Below are 25,126 nucleotides of genomic sequence, written 5' to 3'. Positions count from 1 at the left end.
GCAGAAAGGTGCAAGGGTATGAGGAGACAAACGGAAACCACTGTCCCTTGTCTCCAGCTCCAAATTTCCCTTCCCACTATTACTGGTTTCTTAGGTGTCATTTTAGAGATTTTATCTTCTAAAGGGAGTTTAGGCTGGGGAAGGGTCCTGGACACTCCAACAGGAGGTGCAGAATGAGTCCTGCATTGAACGTGTAAGCATCCAAAGCTGTCACTTTGAGGCAAGAGCCTTCATTGGCAGCCTCAAAGAGAAAGGTGTGCTTGGATGTATGCACTGGGCATGCAGCCTGGATCTGCTGGATGGACTGCAGAACTGAGGCAGCTCCTGCGACTGGCAATCTCACAGTGGCCTTCTCGACTCCCAGTATTTTTCCATTTGTTTTCTACATGGATTCCAGAAGAGTTCTAACAAGCCAAGCTATTAAGCATGGCTTAAAAAAAAACAACTTTAAGGTCAAATCCAGCTTGAGTGATGCAAATTCACAAGCAAATTGGATTCTGGAACCTCACCTTTACAAATCTACCTGCAAACCAATGTGCAGGGAATGTGTTTCTGCATCAGAGGCACAACTGGGCAACATACAGCCTAGAAGCTAATGGAGCACATGGGCAAGGAACATAACCTTTAACTCTTCCGTCTAGTTATCTTTTACTGTCTTCAGGTGATGTCGGGATAATTGACGTTTAAGTGTCACTGGACAGTGGCCTCCCAGCAGATGCTAAGTTGCCAGCAAATGCTATTAATGTTTGACTCAATTCTCCAGTTCTCCATAAAAATTGACCCTACGAATTTCAAAAAAATTTTATTACAAAACAGATATAATCACACAAAGGTTTAACTTGAAATATGGGAACAGGTCGGGTGAACTGGCTCACACCTGTAATCCCAGCACTTTGGGAGGCCAAGGTGGGCAGATCACAAGGTTAAGAGATGGAGACTATCCTGGCCAACATGGTGAAACCCCGTCTCTTAAAAAAAAAAAAAAAAAAGAAATATGGGAACACACTTCTAACTACCGCGCAGGGGAAGAAACAGAACTTTGTCAGGCATCCCAGAGCCCCTCCAAGTGCCTATCCTTGTGTAGTACTGATTTTGTGTTTCTTTTTTTTTTTTTGAGACAGAGTTTCACTCTTGTTACCCAGGCTGGAGTGCAATGGTGCGATCTTGGCTCACCGCAACCTCCACCTCCTGGGTTCAGGTAATTCTCCTGCCTCAACCTCCTGAGTAGCTGGGATTACAGGCACACGCCACCATGCCCAGCTAATTTTTTGTATTTTTAGTAGAGACAGGGTTTCACCATGTTGACCACGATGGTCTCGATCTCTTGACCTCGTGATCCACCCGCCTCGGCCTCCCAAAGTGCTGGGATTACAGGCTTGAGCCACTGCGCCCGGCGATTTTGTGTTTCTTTATAGTTTTATTTATTTTTTTCAGCGCTTCTTCCTCCCTCTATAGTTTTATTTTTTAGAGACATGGTCTTACTCTGTCACATGGGCTGGAGTGCAGTGGTGCTCACAGCAAACTGTAATCTCAAGCTCTTGGGCTCAGGTGATTCTCCTGCCTCAGCCTCCCCAAATGCTGGAATTATAGGCATGTGTCATTGTGCTCAACCTAGTTTCATTCTTTTTTGAGATGGAGTCTCGGTGTTGCCCGGGTATTGCCTAGGCTTGAGTGCAGTGGCGCAATCTCAGCTCACTGCAACCTCTGCCTCCCAGGTTCAAACAATTCTTCTGCCTCAGCCTCCTGAGTAGCTGGGATTATAGGTGCCCACCACCACACCTGGCTAATTTTTTGTACTTTTTAGTAGAGATGGGGTTTCATCATGTTGGCCAGGCTGATCTAGAACTCCTGACCTCAAGTGATCTGCCTGCCTCATCCACCCAAAGTGCTGGGATTACTGGTGTGAGCCACTGTGCCTGGTCGAGTTTTATTCTTGAATCGTGCAGGTCTCTGTTCACTGTAGTTTAAGGTGTACCATTTAAATAACTTTGTTATCTTCCTTTTTACTTGATTCCCATAGTTCTTTCAGTAGCTTCTTTTTTTCCAGGGTTTCCTTTGCTCTTTTTTTTTTTTCTTGCTTTTTCTTCGCTGCTTCCTGTTTTTCTTTGTGAACAGGACTGTTTTCACCATTGTAGAAAACATCCACTTTCTCTTGTAGGATTTTCCGAGCTAGCTTTCTGTTTTGATCAACTGATCTTGTCTGATGGCACTGTAAGAGAATATTTTATAGTGTGAAAACAACAAGATATTACAAGATGGACAGGACCTCAGAAGTTACTAAATTCAACCTGTTTGCTTTTTATTTATTTATGTCTGTATTTATTTTTTGAGACAGTTTCATTCTTGTTGTCCAGGCTGGAGTGCAGCGGCGCCATCTCAGCTCACTGCAACCTCTGCCTTCTGGGTTCAACCAGTTCTCCTGCCTCAGCCTTCCAAGTAGCTGGGATTACAGGCACACACCACCACGCCCAGCTAATTTTTATATTTTTAGTAGAGATGGGGTTTCATCGTGTTGGCAAGGCTGGTCATGAAATCCTGTAAGCTTTACAGAGAGGGACAAGCCTAGGAGGGAAAGCCCCTTATCAGGAGTTCCCATGAGTCAGTGACAGTGAAGACCAGCCCTGTTCCTGCCTCTGCCCCATGGCCTCTGCTGTGTCCCACACTCTTGCTATATTATGTGGCTTTCGCTGTGATTGTTTTAATCATTAGGAGTACTAGTTTGTTAGCTGGGCGTGGTGGCTCACGCCTATAATCCCAGCACTTTGGGAGGCCGAGGCGGGTGGATCACGAGGTCAAGAGATCGACACCATCCTGGTCAACATGGTGAAACCCCGTCTCTACTAAAACTACAAAAAATTAGCTGGGCATGGTGGCGTGTGCCTGTAATCCCAGCTACTCAGGAGGCTGAGGCAGGAGAATTGCCTGAACCCAGGAGGCGGAGGTTGCGGTGAGCCGAGATCGTGCCATTGCACTCCAGCCTGGGTAACGAGTGAAAACTCCGTCTCAAAAAAAAAAAAAAAAAAGAGTACTATTTTGTTTAGAAGCAACAGTGGCCTTCAAATATCTTAAAGTCCCACAATAATTATGAAAGTATCAACTGACGTATCTAGTTTGTGGCCAGTGAACAACCTCTTTGTGTGCACCATTCCTAAGCATAAAGTTCTGTCTGAAGGAAGAAAATAGCATCTTTATTAGTCAACCATAACTCACTCACTGTGTAATGCCTTAGTTATTATAGGTGAGTGAGTGCCTTGCAAAGCTGTTTGATAAAAGATAAATCCTAAGCCAGGCGTAGTAGCTCATGCTTATAATCCCAATGCTTTGGGGGTGCCAAAACAGGAGGATCACTTGAGGGCTGGAGTTTGAGACCAGCGTGGGCAACCTAGCGAGAACCTCCATCTCTTGCCAAAAATTTAAAAATTAATTGGGTGGCTGGACACAGTAGCTCATGCCTGTAATCCTAGCACTTTGGGAGGCTGAGATGGGTGGATCACTTGAGGTCAGGAGTTTGAAACCAGCCTGGCCAACATGGTGAAACCCCAACTCTAGTAAAATTACAAAAAAATGAGCTGGGCATCGTGGCGGGCACTTGTAATCCCAGCTAATTGGGAGGCTGAGGCAGAAGAATTGCTTGAACCCAGGAGGCAGAGGTTGCAGTAAGCTGAGACGGCACTACTGCACTCCAGCCTGGGTGACAGAGCAAGACTCTGTCTCAAAAAACAAAACAAACAACCAAAAAAAAACCACCAAAAACTGAGTGTGGTGGTGCATGCCTGCAGTCCTAGCTACTCAGGAGGCTGAGGTGGGAGGACTGCTTGAGCCCAGGCGTTTGAGGCTACACTGAGCCCTGATCGCACCATTGCACTCCAGCCTGGGTGATGAAGCAAGACCCTGTCTTTTAAAAACAAAAACAAAAAACAAGAATGACCAGATGTGGTAGCTCACACCTGTAATCTCAGCACTTTGGGAGGTCAAGGCAGGCGGATCACAAGGTCAGGAGTTCAAGACCAGCCTGGCCAATATAATGAAACCCCAATCTACTAAAAATACAAAAATAAGCTGGGAGTAGTCGTGGGTGCCTGTAATCCCAGCTACTTGGGGGGCTGAGGCAGGAGAATTGCTTGAATCTGGGAGGCAAAGATTGCAGTGAGCCGAGATTGTGCCATTGCACTCCAGCCTGGGTGAGAAGAGCCAAGACTCTGTCTCCAAAAAAAAAAAAAAAAAATTCTATGAAATTAGGGTGAAAGAATAATACTGAAAGCAAATTTATGTGTAATGAGTTATGTAAAGTACGTTAAACAAAAATTAACTCGGGTTTCAGAATTTTGTTACTCATGAATGACATTTTTTTCTTTTTCCCTCTCCTTTACCCAATGAATGATGCTTTTCAAAGAGGAAAAGAAAAGTGATTGAGGTTTTACGTGATATGCTTGTGGCTCAAAATCCTGGCAGTGAGGGTGAGCATGGTGTCTCACTCCTGTAATCCCAGCACTTTAAGGGAGGCTAAGGTGGGCAGATCACCTGAGGTCGGGAGTTTGAGACCAGCCTGACCAACATGGAGAAACCCTGTTTTCACTAAAATACAAAAAAAAAAAAAAAAAAAAAAAAGGCCGGGCATGGCATTGCACACCTGTGATCCCAGCTGCTCTGAAGGCTGAGGCAGGAGAATGGCTTGAACCTGGGAGGCAGAGGTTGCAGTGAGCTGAGATCACACCATTGCACTCCAGCCTGGGCAATGGGCGAAACAAAACCACCCCTCAATGAAGTGCAGCTGTTAGGAATGTGGACTTGGGGTATGGTGTGAACTGACTACTAAGTTGCAGGACCTTGGGGAGGTCATTTAACATCTCTGTGCCCCAGATTCCACACCTCTACTGTGATAGAAATCATGAACATGGGGTTATGGGGATTGCAGAGTTAATGCTGCTTAGAACAGTTCCTCCCACACGTTTCCATGACCTGTAAGTATCTGCTACCAGTATTTTTATACACGAAACGCCTGCCTTGGCTATCTCTGTGCTGCTTCCAGGGCTCTCTGGTGGTCATGAGGCAGATGGACTGGGAACCCCTCTGACCAGGCTTGGCTTTTTTTTTTTTTTTTTTTTTAAGAAGGAGTCTTGCTGTGTTGCCCAGGCTGGAGTGCTGTAGAGTGATCTCAGCTCACTGCAGCCTCTGCCTCCTGGGTTCAAGCAATTCTCCTGTGTCAGCCTCCTGAGTAGCTGGGATTACAGGCGCATACTACCATGCCCAGCTAATTTTTGTATTTTTAGTAGACATGGGGTTTCACCATGTTGGCCAGGCTGGGAGGTATTACCGACATTTACCAAGGGGGACAGAGAGGCATGGAGGATGTGGCCACCCTAATGATGTTAACCAGCCAGGTCAGCTAAGGGCTGGGACTGCTAGCCAACAACCCAGGCCTGCTTGCTGCCTCCTCAGGGACTTGGAGCCCACAATAATGCTGGAGATCTTGGCAGCCATCCTGCAGCGGGAGTAGCTTTCAAAGAACCACACTGCCCAGGCGCCTGCCTTTATCAGCCACTGCTTAGCTTGGTCAACTTGCTGCTTCCGGGGCGGCAGCCAAGCACCAGTGCTGCCTGCCAGATTCAAGGATGGCCGCCATACCCTGGCTCCAAAAGATCGTGGAAGCAGGCTTCCCAGGTTGTCGTAGGCAGAAAGGCTCAGGGATGGGATGACATCTGCAGTGCCCTCTACCGCCCAGCTGGTAGAGGGGGGCTCGCGCCAGAATGAGCTGTGCACTTCAGCTGGTCCCATTCACACTTGGGACAAATCTCTGGGGCTGTGGAACCCTTAGGTGGGGCCTCTCCCCTCAGTGGCTTTTGTCCCCTACCTTTACGACGATGCCTGAGGGGATGTGCTTTAGCACCACACAGTTGCTGGTTTTGTTGGTTGCTTGGCCCCCTGGACCGTGTCCTTTCACAAACTGCTCTTCGAGTTCATTCTCATCCAGGGAAAGCAGTGCAGGATAGTCCTTCTTGCCTGCCATTTGGACTGGAGCGACAGCTATTCCTGGGGATAACAACCTCAGTTTCTCCCAAAGCCGGAGTCCCCATGGCGCCGGGCATATTCGGGTCAGTGGTGTAGGAAAATGAAATAAACCTGTGGTGCTCATAAGGAACGTGGCTCTGCTGGCTGAGGACCTGGGTTAGATGAATAAGGAGAGCTTTCAGTAAGAGGCATCTGCCCTCAAGATTATGCTTCAGATTCCAAGACAGCTTTTCATAAAGCAATTCAAAAGATGACTCATCTGTTATTGGGGGATTTAGGAAATGAGTGAAGACAGATTATTCAGCAAGACACCCCTCTCCTCAGCCTTGTACTGTCTGCCATGTTACTGCTCCATGCCCTGGCAGTTAATACATATTTTCTTGCAATAGACCAAAAATATTTTCCAAGCACCCAGAGGTGCTGTTTTCTACGGAGAAGTTTTTTTTTTTTTTTTTTTTTTTTGGTCAACATTGTTTATGATTGTGGTTTCTTTTTTTTTTTAATTGCATTTTAGGTTTTGGAGTCCATGTGAAGAACATGCAAGATTGTTGCATAGGTACACACACGTGGCAGTGTGATTTGCTGCCTTCCTCCCCATTATGTATATCTGGCATTTCTCCCCATGCTATCTCTCCCCAACTCCCCACCGCCCCGCTGTCCCTCCCCTATTTCTCCCCGACAGACCCCTGTGTGTGATGCTCCCCTCCCTGTGTCCATGTGTTCTCACTGTTCAACACCCACCTATGAGTGAGAACATGCGGTGTTTGATTTTCTGTTCTTGTGTCAGTTTGCTGAGAATGATGGTTTCCAGGTTTATCCAGGTCCCTACAAAGGACATGAACTCATCATTTTTTATGGCTGCATAGTATTTAAGAAGAGGTTTTGAGTGTGAAATTCAGGCTGGGTTCGGTATCTCATGCCTATAATCTCAGTACTTTGAGAGGCTGAGACGGGTAGATCATGAGGTCAGGAGTTCAAGACCAGCCTGGCCAAGATGATGAAACCCTGTCTCTACTAAAAATACAAAAATTAGCCAGTCGTGGTGGTGGGCGTCTGTAATCCCAGCTACTCGGGAGGGTGAGGCAGAGGTTGCGGTGAGCAGAATTTGTGCCCCTGCACTCCAGCCTGGGCGACAGAGTAAGACTCTGTCTCAAAACAAAACAAAACAAACAAAATAAAACAAAATCAAAGGAATGGGGCTGTTATTTGAGAAAGGTATATTAAATAGTGCATCAAGTAAGAATTAGGATCTGGGTCAAGTGCTTGTATTTTAAATGTTTGAGAATCTCTGAAATCAAAATGTAAAGATGACCGTATGAGAGTCTATTTTATTTATTTATTTATTTATTTATTTAGAGACGAAGTCTCACTCTCATCCCCCAGGCTAGAGTGCAATGGTGTGATCATGGCAACCTCTGCCTCCCGGGTTCAAGCGATTCTCCTGCCTCAGCCTCCCAAGTAGCTGGGATTACAGGTGCATGCCACCACGCCTGGTTAATTTTTATATTTTTAGTAGAGGTGAGGTTTCACAATGTTGGCCAGGCTAGTCTTTAACTCCTGACCTCAAGTGATCCTCCTGCCTCAGCCTCCCAAAGTGGTGGGATTACATGCGTGAGCCACTGCACCCGGCTTAGAGTCTATTTTATAGCTGAGCTTAAACAGTCTGACATAGTAAACATCACTATCAATCAATGTCATGATTGTTATTTTTTTGTTTCCAGTTTCATGGATTTGAATGGGAACATCTGTTCCCCTGGCTGCACTGCCAGTAATATGGTCCAACTGGTACTCATCATTGGAATTACCAAGTCAACTAATTTTTTTTTTTTGAGACAAGAGTTTTACTCTATCGCACAGGCTGGACTGCAGTGGCGTGATCACAGCTTACTATAGCCTTGACTTCCCCACGGTCAGGTGAGTCTCTCAGCTGGGACTACAGGCACACACCACCACACCTGGTAATTATTTTTTTTGTAGAGATGGGGTTTCACCATGTTTCCCAGGCTGGTCTTAAACCCCTAAGGTCAGGTAATCCACCTGCCTCAGCCTCCCAAAATGCTGGGATTACAGGCGTGAGCCAGTGCACCCAGCCTGTCAACTTTTTTTTTTTGTATGAGATGGAGTCTCGCTCTGTCACCCCGGCTGGAGTGCAGAGGCATAATCTTGGCTCACTGCAACCTTCGACTCCCAGGTTCAAGTAATTCTCTGCCTCAGCCTCACAAGTAGCTGGGACTACAGGCACCCACCACCACACCCAGCAATTTTTGTATTTTTAGTAGAGACAGGGTTTCACCATCTTGGCCAGGCTGGTCTTGAACTCCTGACCTCACGATCCACCCACCTCAGCCTCCCAAAGTGCTGGGATTACAGGCATGAGCCATGGCGCCCAGCCTCAACTAACTTTTAATAAGGTCCTTGTTAGGCATTAGTGAGGGATCTGAGATGAAAAAGAGCTAGACTGTCTTTATGGAACTTACAGGTTAGAGAAGATTTTAAAAGACAAGACAGGCCTAGCCTCTCAGCCTACATCTTTCTCCCATGCTGGATGTTCCCTGCCCTCGAACATCAGACTCTGCGTTCTTCAGTTTTGGGACTTGGACTGGCTCTCCTTGCTCCTCAGCTTGCAGACAGCATATTGTGGGACCTTGTGATCATAATTTATTTGCATGGAAGTTTCTGAGATCATAGTGGACAGGAGGCAGGATTAGATTGCAGCTTCAGACAGAACAGCATGCAGAGGCTTGCATAGTGAATTTTAGCTCCAGATCCACTGCAAGAACAAACCAGGAATCCTGAGAGGATCCACAGACCCTCTGAAGGAAGTAGACTGCTCCTGCAGGACCCAGGAGACCCCCAAATAATGTGAGTGCCCCAACTGTGAAAATGGGAAAGGGAGACCCTCCTTTCCCGAACATACACCCTCCACTGGAGAAGGTGAAGATCTGTTTGCCGGAGAAGTTTCTGACTTTACCAGAGCTGAGTTAGACCCAGCTGAGTGAAACACACGGGTAGAGGAAGCAGCAGAAAGGCCCTGGGAGCTCACTGGGTCCCCAAGCAGCTCATTCCTGCATGTTACCACAGGGATCCATTGGGAGGGAGGGTGGTCAGAGAAGCAGGGGGTAAAACTCCACAGGGAGAAGGAATCCTGTAGTTGAACTTTGTAACAATCTGAACTAGGTGAGAGGCCTCCTGGCTGGAACTTGGGGAAGGGTACCAGTCGGGCATGCAGACTTCACAGGTGGGGAAAAACTACAGCCCTTTTCTTATAGCTGGGAGGCGAATAGCCTTGGGCAAGTTTTTAAGCCTGTCTCATCCTCTGCCTGGAAACAGACCGGGGGCTGTTGCGGGGGGACATGGTGGGAGTGAGACTGGCCCTTCCATTTGCCTGGGAGCTGGGCCTGTGACTGCCAGCTTTCTCCCACTTCACTGATAACCTGCATGACTCAGCAGCGGCAGCCATAATTCTCCTAGGTACACAACTCCAGTGACCTGGGAATCTCAATCCCATTCCGGACAGCAGCTGCAGCAAGACCTGCCCAAGGAGAGTGAGCTCAGACACGCCTAGCCCTGTATGGTCCTTCCCTATCCACCCTGGTAGGAAAACAAAGGGCTAATCTTAGGAGTTCTAGGGCCCTACCCACTGCTGGTTCCTCCCCCATACTACCACAGCTGATGCTTTCTGGAAAGCACCACCTCCTGGCAGGAGGCCAACCAGCACGAAAATATAGAGCATTAAACCACCAAAGCTAAGGACCCTCACAGAGTCCACTGCACCGTCTGCCACCTCCACCAGAACAGGCACTGGTATCCATGGTTGAAAGACCCCGTTGACGGTTCACATAACAGGACTCTGTGCAGATAACCTCCAGTACCAGCCAGGAACTAGGAAGACTTGCTGGGTGGCTAGACCCAGAAGAGACAACAACCACTGCAAGTTCGGCTCACTGGAAGCCACATCCATAGGAAAAGGGGCAGAGTACTACATCAAGAGAACACCCTCTGGGACAAGAGAATCTAAACAGTCTTCAGCCCTAGACCTTCCCTCTGACAGAGCCTACCCAAATGAGAAGGATCCAGAAAACTAACCCTGCTAATATGACAAAACAAGGCTCTTCACCCCCCAAAAAACACACTAGTTCACCAGCAATGGATCTAAACCAAGAAGAAATCCCTGATTTACCTGAAAAAGAATTCAAGAAGCTAATCAGGGAGAGACCAGAGAAAGGTGAAGCCCAATGTAAGGAAATCAAAAAAATGATACAAGAAGTGAAGGGAGAAATATTCAGGGAAATAAATAGCTTAAAGAATTTGGTGGCCGGGCGCGGTGGCTCACGCCTGTAACCCCAGCACTGTGGGAGGCTGGGGCAGGGGGATCATGAGGTCAGGAGTTCCAAATCAGCCTGTCCCATATGGCGAAACCCTGTTTCTACTAAAAAAATAAAAAAATTAGCCGGGTGTGGTGGTGTGCGCCTGTAGTCCCAGCGACTCTGGAGGCTGAGGCAAGAGAATCGCTTGGATCTGGGAGGTGGAGGTTGCAGTGAGCCGAGATCGCGCCATTGCACTCCAGCCTGGTGACAGAAGAAGATATACAAATTCTCAAAGAATATACACAAATGGTCAACAAACATATGAAAAAGTGCTAAACAGCCAGGTGCGGTGGCTCACGCCTGTAATCTTAGCACTTTGGGAGGCCGAGGTGGGTGGATCACCTGAGGTCAGGAGTTCAAGGCCAGCCTGGCCATCATGGTGAAACCCCATCTTTAGGGGAAAAAAAAAATGCTAAACATACTAATGATCAGGGAAATGCAAATCAAAACCACAATGTGATACCACCTTACTCCTGCAAGAATTTCCGTAATCAAAAAACAGTAGATGTTGGCATGGAAGAGGTGAACAGGGAACATTTCTACGCTGCTGGTGGGAATGTAAACTAGTACAGCCACTATGGAAAACAGTGTGGAGATTCCTTAAAGAACTAAAAGTAGAACTACCCTTTGATCTAGCAATCCCATTACTGGGTATCTGCCCAGAGGAAAAGAAGTCATTATTTGAAAAAAGATACTTGCACAAGCATGTTTATAGCAGCACAATTCACAACTGCAGAATTGTGGAACCAACCCAATGCCCATCAATTAGCGGATAAAAAAACTGTGAGATATATATATATATATATATATACACACACACATATATATATATATATACACATACATATATATACATATAAACAGGCGTGAGCCACACACACACACACACACACACACACACACACACACACATATACATGACGGAATACTATGCAGCCATAAAAAGGAATGAATTAACACCATTTGCAGTGGCCTGGATGAGATGGGAGACTATCATTCCAAGTAACTCAGGAATGGAAAACCAAACATTGTATGTCCTCACTGATAGGTGGGAGCTAAGCTATGAGGACACAATGGCATAAGAATGATACAATGGGCCAGGTGCAGTGGCTCAGCCTGTAATCCTAGCACTTTGGGAGGCCAAAAGTTTGTATCACCTGAGGTCAGGAGTTCAAGACCACCTGGCCAACATGGTGAAACCCTGTCTATACTAAAAATATGAAAATTAGCTGGGAGTGGTGGTGAGTGCCTACAATCCCAGCTACTCAGGAGGCTGAGGCAGGAAAACTGCTTGAACTTGGGGTGGTGGAGTTTGCAGTGAACCAAGATCACAGCACTTCACTCCAACCTGTGCGAAAGAGCCAAACTCCCTCTCAAAAAACAAAAAAAAGAATGATACAACAGACTTTAGGCCGGAGGAAGAGTGGAAGGGGGCGAGGGATTAAAAGACTACAAATAGCCGGGCGCGGTGGCTCAAGCCTGTAATCCCAGCACTTTGGAAGGCCGAGGCGGGTGGATCACGAGGTCAAGAGATTGAGACCATCCTGGTCAACTCGGTGAAACCCCGTCTCTACTAAAAATACAAAAATATTAGCTGGGCATGGTGGCGCGTGCCTGTAATCCCAGCTACTCAGGAGGTTGAGGCAGGAGAATTGCCTGAACCCAGGAGGTGGAGGTTGCGGTGAGCCGAGATCGCGCCATTGCACTCCAGCCTGGGTAACAAGAGCGAAACTCCGTCTCAAAAAAAAAAAAAAAGACTACAAATATGGTGCAATGTATATCGGGTGATATGTACACCAAAATCTCACAAATCATCACTAAATAACTTATGTAACCAAATATCACTTGTACCCCAATAACTTAAGGAAAAAAAAAGTGTTATTTAACAATAAAAGATTTAAATAGCCACTGGCGACAAAAGGTTGAAACGACTTAGTTAACAAAAGTATAGTAGCTGTAAGGATATGGCAAATCCCACAGTTTTTTTTTTTTTTTTTTCTGAGATGGAGTCCTGCTCTGTTGCCCAGGCTGGAGTACAGTGGTGCTATCTTGGCTCACTGTAATCTCCGCCTGCAACCTCTTCCTGCCGTGTTCAAGCAATTCTCCTGCCTCAGCCTCCTGAGTAACTGGGACTACAGGTGCGCGCGACCACACCCGGTTAATTTTTTGTATTTTTAGTAAAGACAGGGTTTCACCATGTTAGCTAGGATGGTCTCCATCTCCTGACCTTGTGATCCAGCCCCCTTGGCCTCCCAAAGTGCTGGGATTATAGGCGTGAGCCACTGCGCCTGGCCTTGTTTTTTTTTTTTTTTTTTTTTTTAGATGGAGGTTTTCTCTTTTTTTTCAAGCTGGGATGCAATGGTGTGATCTTCGCTTACTGCAACTTCTGCCTCCCAAGTTTTGGCGATTCTCCTGCCTTAGCCTCCCAAGTAGCTGGGATTACAGGCACCATGCCCAGCTAATTTTTTGTAGTTTTAGTAGGAATGGAGTTTCACCATGTTAGCCAGGCTGGTCTCAAACTCCGACCTAAGGTGATCCGCCCACCTTGGCCTCCCAAAGTGCTGGGATTACAGGCGTGAGCCACTGCGCCTGCCTAGCCGGTTTTTGTTTTTAAGGGGCAAAAGGTGAAAGGATCTGAAAGGCCTTCCATGCAAACAGGGGCAAGTTGCAACCTGGTCTGCTTTCTCAGCTGGAAAATGGGTAAATTAGCCCTCTCATCTATTTCATGTATGCTTGCTTAAAAAAGATCAGAGAGGCTGAGTGCAGTGGCTCATGCCTGAAATCCCAGCACTTTGGGAGCCTAAGGTGGGCAGATCATAAGGTTAGGATTTGAGACTAGCCTGGCCAGCATGGTGAAACTCTATCTCTACTAAAAATATAAAAATTAGCATGGCATGGTGGTGCACACCTGTACTCCCAGCTACTCGGGAGGCTGATGCAGGAGAATCCCTTGACAGAAGGTGGAGGTTACAGTGAGCTGAGATCTTGCCACTGCACTACACCTGGGCAACAGAGTGAGACTCCACCTCAAAAAAAAAAAAAAAAAAAAAAAAGAAAGAAAAAGGTATTCTGGAAAGGGCTTTGTTGATACCTTTCAAGGCCTGAGACTGATTTGTAGTAAAATCTGTCATCCAGGTGGATTATGGGAACTACAAATGTACCACGTGTTTACAGCGCCTTTATTGAGGATTACATAGGCACTAAACACAGATGTGCTGTTTTTTTTTTTTTTTTTTTTGGGGGGGGGTTTTTCTTTTTTTTCCCCGCGGGAGGGGAATAGTGTGATCTCAGCTCACCGCAACCTCTGCCTCTCAGGTTGAAGTGATTCTCCTACCTCAGCCTCCTGAGTAGTTGAGACTACAGGCATGTGCCACCTCACCTGGCTAATTTTGTATTTTTAGTAGAGATGGGGTTTGTCCATGTTGGTCAGGCTGGTCTCGAACTCCCAATCTCTGGTGATCCACCTGCCTCAGCCTCCCAACGTGCTGGAATTACAGGTGTAAGCCACCGTGCCCAGCCTGTGCTGCCCTTTTAAACAACTGCCTCATGAGGCTGTAAATAGCTTCTTTTACTATTTGAAACCTTGTAAACTGTAGTCATGGCAACTGGTCTCTGATCTAGGTGGGAGCCATCTTCTAAGGTAACCGGATATCCAGCAAATTATTCCCCAGGTTTGTTTTCAGCCCGTTCTCCTCATCCTTGGTCAACTTCCCCTGAGCCTGCTGCCATCTCCTGAGCCCACTGTGAAATCCAGATACCCACCCATGAGGAAGCTGGATAGAGACACAGAATCAGGCATTGCTTTCTTGTAAACATGCACATTTCCTGTTACTTTACATGTAAGCTTCTACAATAACCAGTATAGGTGATACTGAGATGACACTGGTCACCTTTAGAATGACAATACAATATTCTTCATCTCTACTTCTGCTGTTTTTTTCTTTTTTTTTTTTGAGATGGGAGTCTTCACTCGGTCGCCCAGGCTGGAGTGTAGTGGTGTGATCTCGGCTCACTGCAACCTCTGCCTCCCGGGTTCAAGCGATTCTCCTGCTTCAGGCTCCTGAGTAGCTGGGACTACAGGTGCATACCACCACGCCCAGCTAATTTCTGTATTTTTAGTAGAGATGGGGTTTCACCATGTTGGCCAGGATGGTCTCGATCTCTTGACCTCATCATCCACCTGCCTCGACCTCCCAAAGTGCTGGGATTACAGGCGTGAGTCATCACACCTGGCCTACTTCTGCTATTTCTATGGGAAATAAATATAATGCCAATGTTAATTTTTAGTTCCATGACTAAATTACGATCTAAACCCATGTGTTCTTCTTGTGATAATCAATGTGTTGTCAGTCCTAGTGGGTGATAATTAAGATGGTACTGCCTACACTTGTGTAGTGTAAAAAAAGAAAAGCACAGCCTGGGCAACATAGTGAGACCCCACCTTCACAAAAAAATAACAAATTAGCTGGGTGTGGTAGTCTGAGCCTGTAGTTCTGCTACTCAGGAAGCTGAGATAGGAGGGTGGCTTAAGCCTGGCAGGTTGAGGCTGCACTGAACTGTTATTGCTCCATTGCATTCAGCCTGGGTGACACAGTAAGACCCTGTCTCAAAAATAAAACAAAAGCAATTAAAAAGTCAAAGAAAAGCAAAAAAAAAAAAAAAAATTAAAAAAAAAATTTTTTTTTTCTTCCCCAGCCTGCTCAGCAGGAAAAAAATTTTTTTTTTTAAAGATGGTATTGGCAAGGTGCTCCATGACTGTGAAGGGAAGTACTTCAAAATGCAGCATGCCAAGGAAAGTGGTGTTTTAAAAATTGGTTTTAATGTGTATGAAATGCATATAAAATGAAATGGCTTAGAAAAACATAAATAATAAACTTGGGCACTTCTGAACTCTCTACAACAAAGAATCTCCTTACCTACGAATAATTAAGTGAATAAACTAAGTCAATACCCAAAACTTATCTTTCCTTATTCCTGTTTTCGATCCACAAAACAAAATCCCTTTGTGTATCAGACAGCCTGTAGTGCCAGATTCAATTCATTTTGGAACATGAGCCCCATGCCTCTCTCGGAGTTTCTCATCTGCTAGCTGGTAAATCTGACCGGGCAGGACAGCACTGGTGCATAGTATAATGACAAAGAGAGGAAGTGATCCCAAGACAAGGCGAGACTCCCAGACAAAGGATGGAGAGGAAAGTGCTTTTATCGACTGCTTTGTCACCAGTCCAGTGTTTGAATCTCTACCTTTTTGTCCTAGTTCAGAGCTGCCAGACACACTGGAAGGTCTCCCACCCAACTGGGGTTCAAGAAGGTTCCCTGTGTTCAGTTACTGGCTGCTTTGTTTAACAGTTAATTCCAACAGCCAATCAGACAATTCTAGACACTTTTGGTATCTCCTGGAGCTTTGGCCCTACTCCAACGACTGCTAAAAATGACAAACACACCCATGGTTCCACTTCCCCAAAGCCCCTCCAAAAAAAACCCGAATTGGATTTCAGTTTTGTGATACTCACAGAATGATCCAGTTCTTTAGGGAACAATAAAAGCAGCTCAAATTATACCTCATTGTGACATGAAAAAAGGGATAAAGAAAAATGGTACACAGAAGTGCTAGTAAGAGGAAACCAGCAGTCATGACAGCTCTGCCCCAGTTCCTTTCTTCAAATGTGGGCTTCAGTGTAGGGTTGGTGCTCTACCCTGACTCCCTTGGCTCTGCCTTTTCTTTGAAGATGGCTTCTGCACTGAATGGCTGATTGCAGTTAAGGTGAAAGCTCTCATCGTTGCCCGAGTACCTTCCAATTTGGTTAAGTTCAGAGATAACAAGTCTAAGGAATTTACAAAAGGGAACATTAATTTGTGCAAGAATATTTTAAACATCTATTGAGTGTCAGGCATGGGCTTCTTCAGGGAGCTTGAAGAGTTTGCAGCAAAAAAGAAAAATGAAGATGTGCACAAACAGGATATGTGCCATAGCTGAGGATGGATAACACACTACAGAGCAGGGGTTCTCAAACTTTCTATGCCCCTCAGCTTCCTGGAGAGCATGCTGTCAGACTTGAAACTTACATGCTACTGAGTGGCCTCCTTCATGACTAGATCTGGTCAGCATACCCCCTCCTCCAGCTTCCACATTCAACCCAAACCAAGACAGACTATCTGCAGGGATGGCATGTTCAACTCTGCAACAAGGCCTGTGGCTGGAGCAAACAATCACAGATTAAAACTAGAAGATATAGCCTACAGTCCCAGCTACTTGGGAGGCTGAGGTGGGAGGATTGCTTGAGCACAGGAGCTGTGTCCAGCTTGTGCAACATGGGGAGATCTCATCTCTAAAAAACAAAATAGGCTGGGCACAGTGGCTTGCGCCTGTAATCCCAGCACTTTGGGAGGACGAGGCAGGTGGATCACCTGAGGTCAGGAGTTTGAGACTAGCCTGGCCAACATGGCGAAACCCCATCTCTATGAAAAATACAAAAAATTGGGCCGGGTGTGGTGGCTCACGCCTGTAATTCCAGCACTTTGGGAGGCCAAGGTAGGCAGATCACCTGAAGTTGGGAGTTTGAGACCAGCCTGACCAACATGGAGAAACTCCACCTCTACTAAAAATACAAAGTTAGCCAGGCATGGTGGCGCGTGCGTGTAATCCCAGCTACTTGGGAGGCTGAGGCAGGAGAATCGCTTGAACCCGGAAGGTGGAGGCTATGGTTAGCTGAGAAAGCACAATCGAACTCCAGCCTGGGCAACAAAAGCGAAACTCCATCTAAAAAATAAATTAGCTGTGTGTGGCTATGGGCGCCTGTAATCCCAGCTACTTGGGAGGCTGAGCTCGGAGAATTGCTTGAACCGGAAGGCAGAGGTTGCAATGAGCTGAGATCATGCCATTGCACTCCGGCCTGGGCAACAAGAGTGAAACTCCATCTCAAAAAAAAAAAAAATTAGTTGGGTATGGTAGTGGGCGCCTGTACTCCCAGCTACTTGGGAAGCTGAAGTGGGAGTATTGTATGAGGCTGGGAGTTCAAGATCAGCTTGGGCAACATAGTGAGAATCCATCTCTCTTTGTTTTGTTTTTGATATGGAGTCTCACTTTGTCACCCAGGCTGGAGTTCAGTGGTGTGATCTCATCTCACTGCAACCTCCACCTCCCGGGTTGAAGCGATTTTTCTGCCTCAGCCTCCCAAGTAACTGGGACTACAGGCACGTGCCACCATGCCCAGCTAATTTTTTGTATATTTAGTAGAGACGGGGTTTCACCATGTTAGCCAGGATGGTCTCAATCTCCTGACCTCATGATCCGCCCGCCTCACCCTCCAAAAGTGTTGGGATTATAGGCATGAGCCACTGTACCTGGCCTATCTCTTTTACTTAAAAAAAAAACAAACCCAAAAATAAAAGCCTAGATGTAGGAGGTGATACTGTGTCATCAAGAGCTCTCACTCTGGAGAGAAGAGGATGGTAAAGCCTTTGATTTCGTGTCTCTGAAAAGGATAAAGGATATTTGAGGCCGGGCATGGTGGTTCACGTCTGTAATCCCAGCACTTTGGGAGGCCGAGGGGGGAGGATTACCTGAGGTCGGGAGTTCAAGACCAGCCTGGCTAACATGGTGAAACCGCATCTCTACTAAAAATACAAAAAATTAGCCAGGTGCAGTGGCACACGCCTGTAATCCCAGCTACTCTGGAGGCTGAGGCAGGAGAATCGCTTGAACCCAGGAGGTGGAGGTTGCGGTAAGCCGCAATCATGCCACTGCACTCCAGCCTGGCCTACAGAGCGAGACTTTCTCGAAAATAAAATAAAATAAAGGATATTTTAATCTATTTTCAGGAAAGCATGAGCTGTCAATCTCTGGACCTGCCTTCTAAATGCCATTTATCTAAAATTCATTGTTTATGCATTTTTTTTTTGAAAGGTAAAGCACTAGTTTTCCTTAGCTACAACTTTCATGGTACGTCAACCTTGCAGAAACTTAATTAAAACTAACTGAAGGAACAGATGCAGAGACTAACTGAAACAGGGTGCTTTAGGAAAGACGATTGTTAAAAAAAAAAAAAAAAAAAAAAGGAAAGATGATTGTTAAAATGTTCACCAGCCAGTCTCACCATGCAAACTTTAATGTGCATAAAAATCACCTGGGAGTCTTTTGAATTGTAATGCTGGTTCATTAGGTCTGGGGCAAGGCCTGAAGCTCTGCATTTCTTTCTTTCTTTTTTTTTCTTTGAGAAAGAGTCTCGCTTTGTTGCACAGGCTGCAATGCAGTGGCATGATCTCGGCTCACTGCAACCTCCACCTCCCAGATTCAAACGATTCTCCTGCCTCAGCCTCCTGAGTAGCTGGGATTACTGCCATGCACCACCATGTCTAATTTTTGTATTTTTAGTAGAGACAAGATTCACCATATTGGCCAGGCTGGTCTCGAACTCCTGACCTCAGGTGATCCACCTGCCTCGGCTCTGAAAGTGCTGGGCTTACGGGTGTGAGCCACTGTGCACAGCTGAGGCTCTGCATTATTATTATTTTTATTTTTTGAGACGGAGTCTCACCCTGTCCCCAGGCTGGAGTGCAATGGCGTGATTTCAGTTCACTGCAACCTCCGCCTTCCAGGTTCTACTGATTCTCCTGCCTCAGCGTCTCAAGTTGCTGGAATTACAGGCGCACCCCCACACCACGTCTGGTTATTATTATTTTTGTGTGTGTGTTTTTAGTAGAGATGGGGTTTCATCATGTTGCCCAGGCTGGTCTCAAACTCCTGAACTCAGGCAATCTGCTCGCCTCAGCCTCACAGAGGTGACAGGGATTACCGTCATGAGCCACCATGCCCAGTCCGTTTCTTATTTATATAACATTTAAGAGGTTGAGACAAGAATTCAGGAGGGAATATTACCTGCTTATTCAGTCTTGTCTCTTTCTTAATAAGGAGATGAAACCATAGATCTCAAAACAATGACCTAATAAACAGCTAAGAGCCAAACAACATTGAGGTTAAACAGACCAACATGCAATGTTGCAGCTTTGAAAAAACAAATTGGCCAGCAGGTGGTGCCAGAAGCCAAGTGAGGGGAGAATGATTTTCTGAGAAATGCTTAATAATAATTCATGTTTCAAAAACCTGTTTTGGGCTGGGTGCGGTGACTCACACCTGTAATCCTAGCAATTTGGGAGGCCGAGGTAGGCAGATTGTTTGAGCTCAGGAGTTTGAGACCAGCCTGGGCAACATGGTGAAACCCCCCTCTCTACTAAAGTACAAAAAATTAGCCAGGCATGGAGGTGTGCTCCTTTAGTCCCAGCTATTTGGGAGGCTGAGGCAGGAGAATCATTTGAACCCGGGAGGCGGAGGTTGCAGTGAACTGAGGTTGCGCCACTGCACTCCAGCCTGGGTGACAGAGTGAGACTCCATCACAAAAAAAAAAAAAAAAAAAAAAAAAAAAAAAAAGTGTTTTGCTGCTCTCTGTAAAATGGGAGTTAAGAAAGAAAGTAGCCTTTCTGTCTTTCACATCTTCCTGTTAGCTCATCCTCCTGCTGTAGGTGCCTGAAATCCTTAAGGGCTGAAACCTCTCCAACGGAACCAACGAGTATCAGTGGTCAGGCTTGAAACAGATTATGCCATTTCCTAGACTTGAGGTTTTACAATGAAGATAAAGCGCGCTTCACTCACAGTGTTTGCAGATAGTTATTTCTCAAACAAGGAAAGCAAAATAGATTGAGCAGGAAAATACAGAGCTGTTATTAGCTGGGCATGGTGGCTCACGCCTGTAATCCCAGCACTTTGGGAAGCTGAGGCGGGTGGATCACCTGAGGTCAGGAGTTCGAGACCAGCCTGGCCAACATGGTGAAACGCTGTCTCTACTAAAAATACAAAAATTAGCTGGGTGTGGGGGCAGGCACCTGTAATCTCATCTACTTGGGAGGCTGAGGCAGAAAAATTGCTTGAACCCAGGAGGTGGAGGTTGCAGCGAGCTGAGACTGCGCCACAGCACTCCAGCCTGGGCAACCAGAGTGAAACTCCATCTCAAAACAAAAAAAAACAACAGCAGAGAAAACAAAGGAAATGCAGAGCTGTTGTCTTTGATTTTGGGGGACAGGAGGAAAAAAGACTACTCTAGGTCTGGTCTAAATTTAACAGGCTTAATGCTTGAAAGCTTAATGCTGCAGAATTCAAGAGACAGCTAATGAAGTAAAGAGGAAAACATTTACTTCACACAATCCCAACATCTCGTTCATTTTAATTTTATTTTTGAGCCGGAGTTGCGTCCTTGTCCCCCAGGCTGGAGTGCAATGACATGATCTCGGTTTACTGAAACCTCTGCCTCCTGGGTTCAAGCGATTCTCCTGTCTCAGCCACTCAAGTAGCTGGGACTACAGGCACTGCCATCATGCCCAGCTAATTTTGTATTTTTAGTAGAAACAGGGTTTCACCATGTTGGCCAGGCTGGTCTCGAACTCCTGACCTCAGGTGATGTACCCACCTCGGCCTCCCACAGTGGTGGGATTACAGGCGTGAGCCACCATGCCCTGCCCCATTTATTTTTTTTAAGCAGAAAACTTTGAATCTGCAGAATTACATTTGTGTGTATCTATTTGTGTGTATCATATTTGTGTGTATCATATTTCTTCTTCCTATTTTTTTTTTTTTTTTTTTAGCCAGAGTCTCGCTCTGTCACCCAGGCTGGAGTGCAGTGGCTCAATCTAGACTCACTGCAACCTCCACCTCCCAGGTTCAAGCAATTCTCCTGCCTCAGCCTCCTGAGTGGCTGGGACTACAGGTGCACGCTGCCACGCCTGACTTATTTTTTGTATTTTTAGTAGAGACAGGGTTTCACTGTGTTGCCCAGGTTGGTGTCAAACTCCTGAGCTTAGGCAATCTCCCTGCCTTGGCCTCCCAAAGTGCTGGGAGGCATGAGCCACCATGCCCGGCCCCATATTTCTTCAATTTATAACATCTAACAGAATCTTAATAATTTATCAACTACACTACTAAAACAGAAACATATTAGAAAAGCAGCAATAACAACACAGTATATTTTCTTCTAAAAGTCTCAAAGCCTATATTACTATTAATGATGCCTTGTATTTGTTTAGGACTTAAACATATCCAAACCAAAGCAGTTTCTTTTTTTTTTTTTTTTTTTTTTTCTGAGACAGGGTTCCCCTCTGTCGCCCAGGTGGAGTGCAGTGGCATAAAAATGGCTCAGTGCAGCCTTGATCTCCTGGGCTCAAGCAAGCCTCTTTGCCTCAGCCTCCCCAGCAGCTGGGACCACTGGTGTATGCCACCACACCTGGCCAGTTTTAAATTTTTTGTAGAGACAGGTCTTGCCGTGTTGCCCAGGCAGACTTCGAAATCGTGAGCTCAAGCAATCCTCCTGCCTCACTCTCCCAAAGTGATGGGACTATAGATGTGAGCCACCACATCCAGCTGCAAAGGACTTTCAAATACATTATTGTATTTAATACAAATAAAGAAAATAAGAGAGGCACACTTCTTGATTATCTCAGGAAGATCTATCTTGGAAGACGATTAGGTTTTCAATTTTTGAAATTAAATTATCCTTTCTGTAGTTTGTTTCATTACCTTTCATAATATCTCCAGATCTTTTTCCAATTCCTTAAGCAATGTTAGCTCCTTTTCCTTAACTTTTTATTTTTTTTAATTCTTATTTATTTATTTGTTTTTTTTTTTTTGAGACGGAGTTTCACTCTTGTTACCCAGGCTGGAGTGCAATGGCGCGATCTCGGCTCACCGCAACCTCCGCCTCCTGGGTTCAGGCAATTCTCCTGCCTCAGCCTCCTGAGTAGCTGGGATTACAGGCACGCGCCACCATGCCCAGCTAATGTTTTGTATTTTTAGTAGAGATGGGGTTTCACCATGTTGACCAGGATGGTCTCGATCTCTTGACCTCGTGATCCACCCGCCTCAGCCTCCCAAAGTGCTGGGATTACAGGCTTGAGCCACCACGCCCGGCAACTTTTTGTTTTTTAAATTTTATTTATTTAGTTTTTTGAGACAAGAGTCTCACTCTTGTCTTGCCCAGGCTGGAGTGCAGTGCCATGATCTTGGCTTACCACAACCTAGACCTCCTGGGTTCAAGCAATTCTCCTGCCTCAGCCTCCCAAGTAGCTGGGATTACATTAGCTACCATTACATTAGCTAAATTAGCCCGGCTAATTTTTGTATTTTTAGTAGAGACGGGGTTTCACCATGTTGACCAGGCTAGTCTCCAACTCCTGACCTCAAGTGGTCCAGCTCCTCGACCTCCCGAAGTGCTGGGAGTACAGGAATGAGCTACCCGCCCAGCCAACTCTCTCTTTTTAAAAAGACTAGTCAGGTACGGTAGAGAAGAGGGAGAGTAGAACAAGGAGTTTGATCTGTGACTATAAACAATCAATTAAGATAACTTACTACTTAAAAAAAGAAAAACAAAAAAAAGATAACTCTCTGCTATTGGACCAGCCTGACTTTCTCTATTTGACGACTTCTCTCATTTCTTCTTTTGTCCCAGAAAGGCCCTACTGCTGAGGAGTGTGAGCTCTTTGGCCAACAGATCTGCATTCAGTGGGCAACTTTGGCCCTATTTCCTCATCTGTAAAATGGAGACACTACTATCTAGAGTGAGAACAAAATCATACATGTTGCCACAAATGTAAAGCACTTAGTGCTCACTAAATGGCAGCATGTCAGATATCTCAATTACAAGGCTGAGGAACTTTGGAATGACACACCACATGCACTGTGGTCTTATGACACAAACCCAATCTGGGAACTGATTATTTCACGGGCCTTTGTTTTAGCGCTTAGGGTGAAAAGGCATCTAGAACAGTGGCTTGCCAATTATTTTACTTGGTACAGTAAGAAGTACTTGAAAACCATGGCATTACTGAAAACATGCTATTTGGTGGGGTCATAATTCTGGTCTGTGAAATCAAGTACCAAGGAGATCATTGTGATGCCAAAAAAAAAAAGGCCTGACTTCCCAGGAGGCTCATGCTGAAAGATAAAACCATCTTCAATGAAGCAAGTCCTAGTTTAAACAAATATCTTCTGGAATTATGTAATATAATAATAATAATAAAAAAAAGACAGGAAATACCAAATTTGCAGTTTAAAAATTGCCAGGTGCAGTGGCTTATGCCTGTAACCCCAGCACTTTGGGAGGCTGAAGCAGGATGCTGACTTGAGGTCAGGAGTTCGAGACCAGGCTGTGCAATATGGCAAAACCCCATCTTTACTAAAAATACAAAAAAAAAGGCTGGGTGTGGTGGCAGGCACCTGTAGTCCTAGCTACCTGGGAGGCTGAGGCAGCAGAATTGCTTGAACCCGGGAAGCAGAGGTTAAAGTGAGTTGAGATCGCACCATTGCAGTACAGCCTGGGTGACAGAGGGAGACTCTGTCCCCCCGCCACACAAAGAAAGTAAAAAATAAAAATAGGACTGGGCGAGGTGGCTCAAGCCTGTAATCCCTGTAATCTCAGCGCTTTGGGGAGGACGAGGCCGGCGGATCACAAGGTCGAGATATCGAGACCATCCTGGCCAACACGGTGAAACCTCGTCTCTACTAAAATACAAAAATTAGTTGGGCGTCATGGCATGCGCCTGTAGTCCCAGATACTTGGGAGACTGAGGCAGGAGAATCGCTTGAATTCGGGAGGTGGAAGTTGCAGTGAGCCGACATTGTGCCATTGCACTCCAGCCTGGCGACAGAGCGAGACTGCCTCTAAATAAATAAATAAAATAAAATCAAATCCATGCCACTGGTAGGTATACATAGGAAGCTCCACGGAGATGGAACGCCTCCTGGCAGATGCGTTATTCCAAGGGCAAATCCATTTCCTGTGTCGTGGAGGCCTAAGTGATAGTCCCAGGGAAGTCCCTTTACCGTGAGCCAGGACTCCTGGAGGAAAATCTAGGGGCTGGAAGGACCTTAAAGGTAGCTAGGATGAAGAACGTGGCCTGCACAGTGCGCATGAAATAAGCTGGGAACTCACGGGAAGGAGAACGGGTTCCTTGCAGTCCTTTAGAAGTAGGACGCGGTGGCTCACGCCTGTGATCCCACCAGAGCTTTGGGAGGCCGAGGAAGGAGGATCGCTTGAGGTCAGGAGTACGAGACCAGTCTGGGCAACATAGTGATGCCCCCTCCATCTCTTAAAAAAAAAATCTCCATAAAAGCCCAGCAAGGGCAGTGCTGACCCCTACTACGTGCCAGACCTGAAAAAGCACCTGATGCGTGTTCACAGCTCCATTCCGCTCCATTAAGTACGTGAAGATCTTTCCGTTTCGCCTTGGGCCTCTGTGGAACGGTTTTCTCCAAGACGGTAGTCTCTCCTCTCCTCTGCCCTGAGAGCTTGAACAGCCCCAGAGCCGACCCCAACCCACAGCCAGAGGAGCCTCAGGTAAACTGGCTGCGCCACTCGGGATCGCAAGCCGGGAAAAACCGAGCGTCCAGGCTCCCAGTCCTCTCTCCGGAGCCCTTGACAGTCGTGGGCAGCCGTAGGGTTACCTGGCTTATTCGCGGAAGCTTACCTGGTCTCAGGACCGGACTCTTTCCTTCGACGTTTTAGGGGAACTCGAATCACCGCAGCAAAGGACTGTCAATTGTGTTCCCCGAGCTGCGCACGCGCTGTACTCTGGTCGCGGTTTCCCTCACCTGCCAGAGGCTCAAGTTTACTAACTGCGCATGCGAGAAATTGAGGCTTCTTTCCCGCGTGGCCGCGGCAAGCTCTCAGAGAGCCAATCAGAGAAGAGACTTTAACAGTAATCCCTCC

At 46.2% G+C, this 25,126-nt stretch overlaps 1 protein-coding gene across 4 annotated transcripts; it reads right to left on the bottom strand.

Moving 5' to 3' along the window:
• Positions 1-1,797: 1,797 nt before the first annotated feature.
• Positions 1,798-25,117, bottom strand: CUNH12orf65 (chromosome unknown C12orf65 homolog). 4 transcript variants are annotated; one of them, XM_032243315.1, is made up of 3 exons: positions 24,885-25,117; positions 5,852-6,161; positions 1,798-2,209 (listed from the first exon to the last, which is right to left on the bottom strand). In XM_032243315.1, the coding sequence occupies exons 2-3, from the start codon at positions 6,131-6,133 to the stop codon at positions 1,979-1,981; spliced, it is 513 nt and encodes a 170-aa protein (XP_032099206.1). In that variant the 5' UTR covers positions 6,134-6,161; positions 24,885-25,117; the 3' UTR covers positions 1,798-1,978. The 4 variants fall into 4 exon arrangements, with proteins under 4 accessions (XP_032099206.1, XP_032099213.1, XP_032099198.1 ...); XM_032243322.1 differs by lacking the exon at positions 24,885-25,117 and adding an exon at positions 22,233-22,255; XM_032243307.1 differs by lacking the exon at positions 24,885-25,117 and adding an exon at positions 15,890-16,667.
• Positions 25,118-25,126: the final 9 nt, after the last annotated feature.

The sequence above is a fragment of the Sapajus apella genome, unplaced genomic scaffold (assembly GCF_009761245.1).
Source record: "Sapajus apella isolate SASKATOON/1434 unplaced genomic scaffold, GSC_monkey_1.0 scaffold2, whole genome shotgun sequence".
Classification (NCBI taxonomy): Eukaryota; Metazoa; Chordata; class Mammalia; order Primates; family Cebidae; genus Sapajus; species Sapajus apella.
Note: the sequence above shows the minus strand (reverse complement) of the source record. Positions and strands in the feature narration are given on the sequence as shown.

Bases quoted from the DNA above. Each gene is read 5' to 3' on its own strand.
- CUNH12orf65 (XM_032243307.1), bottom strand. From the start codon at position 16,011: ATGACTGCTGGTTTCCTCTTACTAGCACTTCTGTGTACCATTTTTCTT. The intron at 6,162-15,889 runs GTGAGTATCACA...CATCTAACCCAG, and splicing joins CTAAAGAACTGGATCATTCT to GTCCTCAGCCAGCAGAGCCA. The intron at 2,210-5,851 runs GTAGGGGACAAA...ATTCTCTTACAG, and splicing joins CCTCAGGCATCGTCGTAAAG to TGCCATCAGACAAGATCAGT.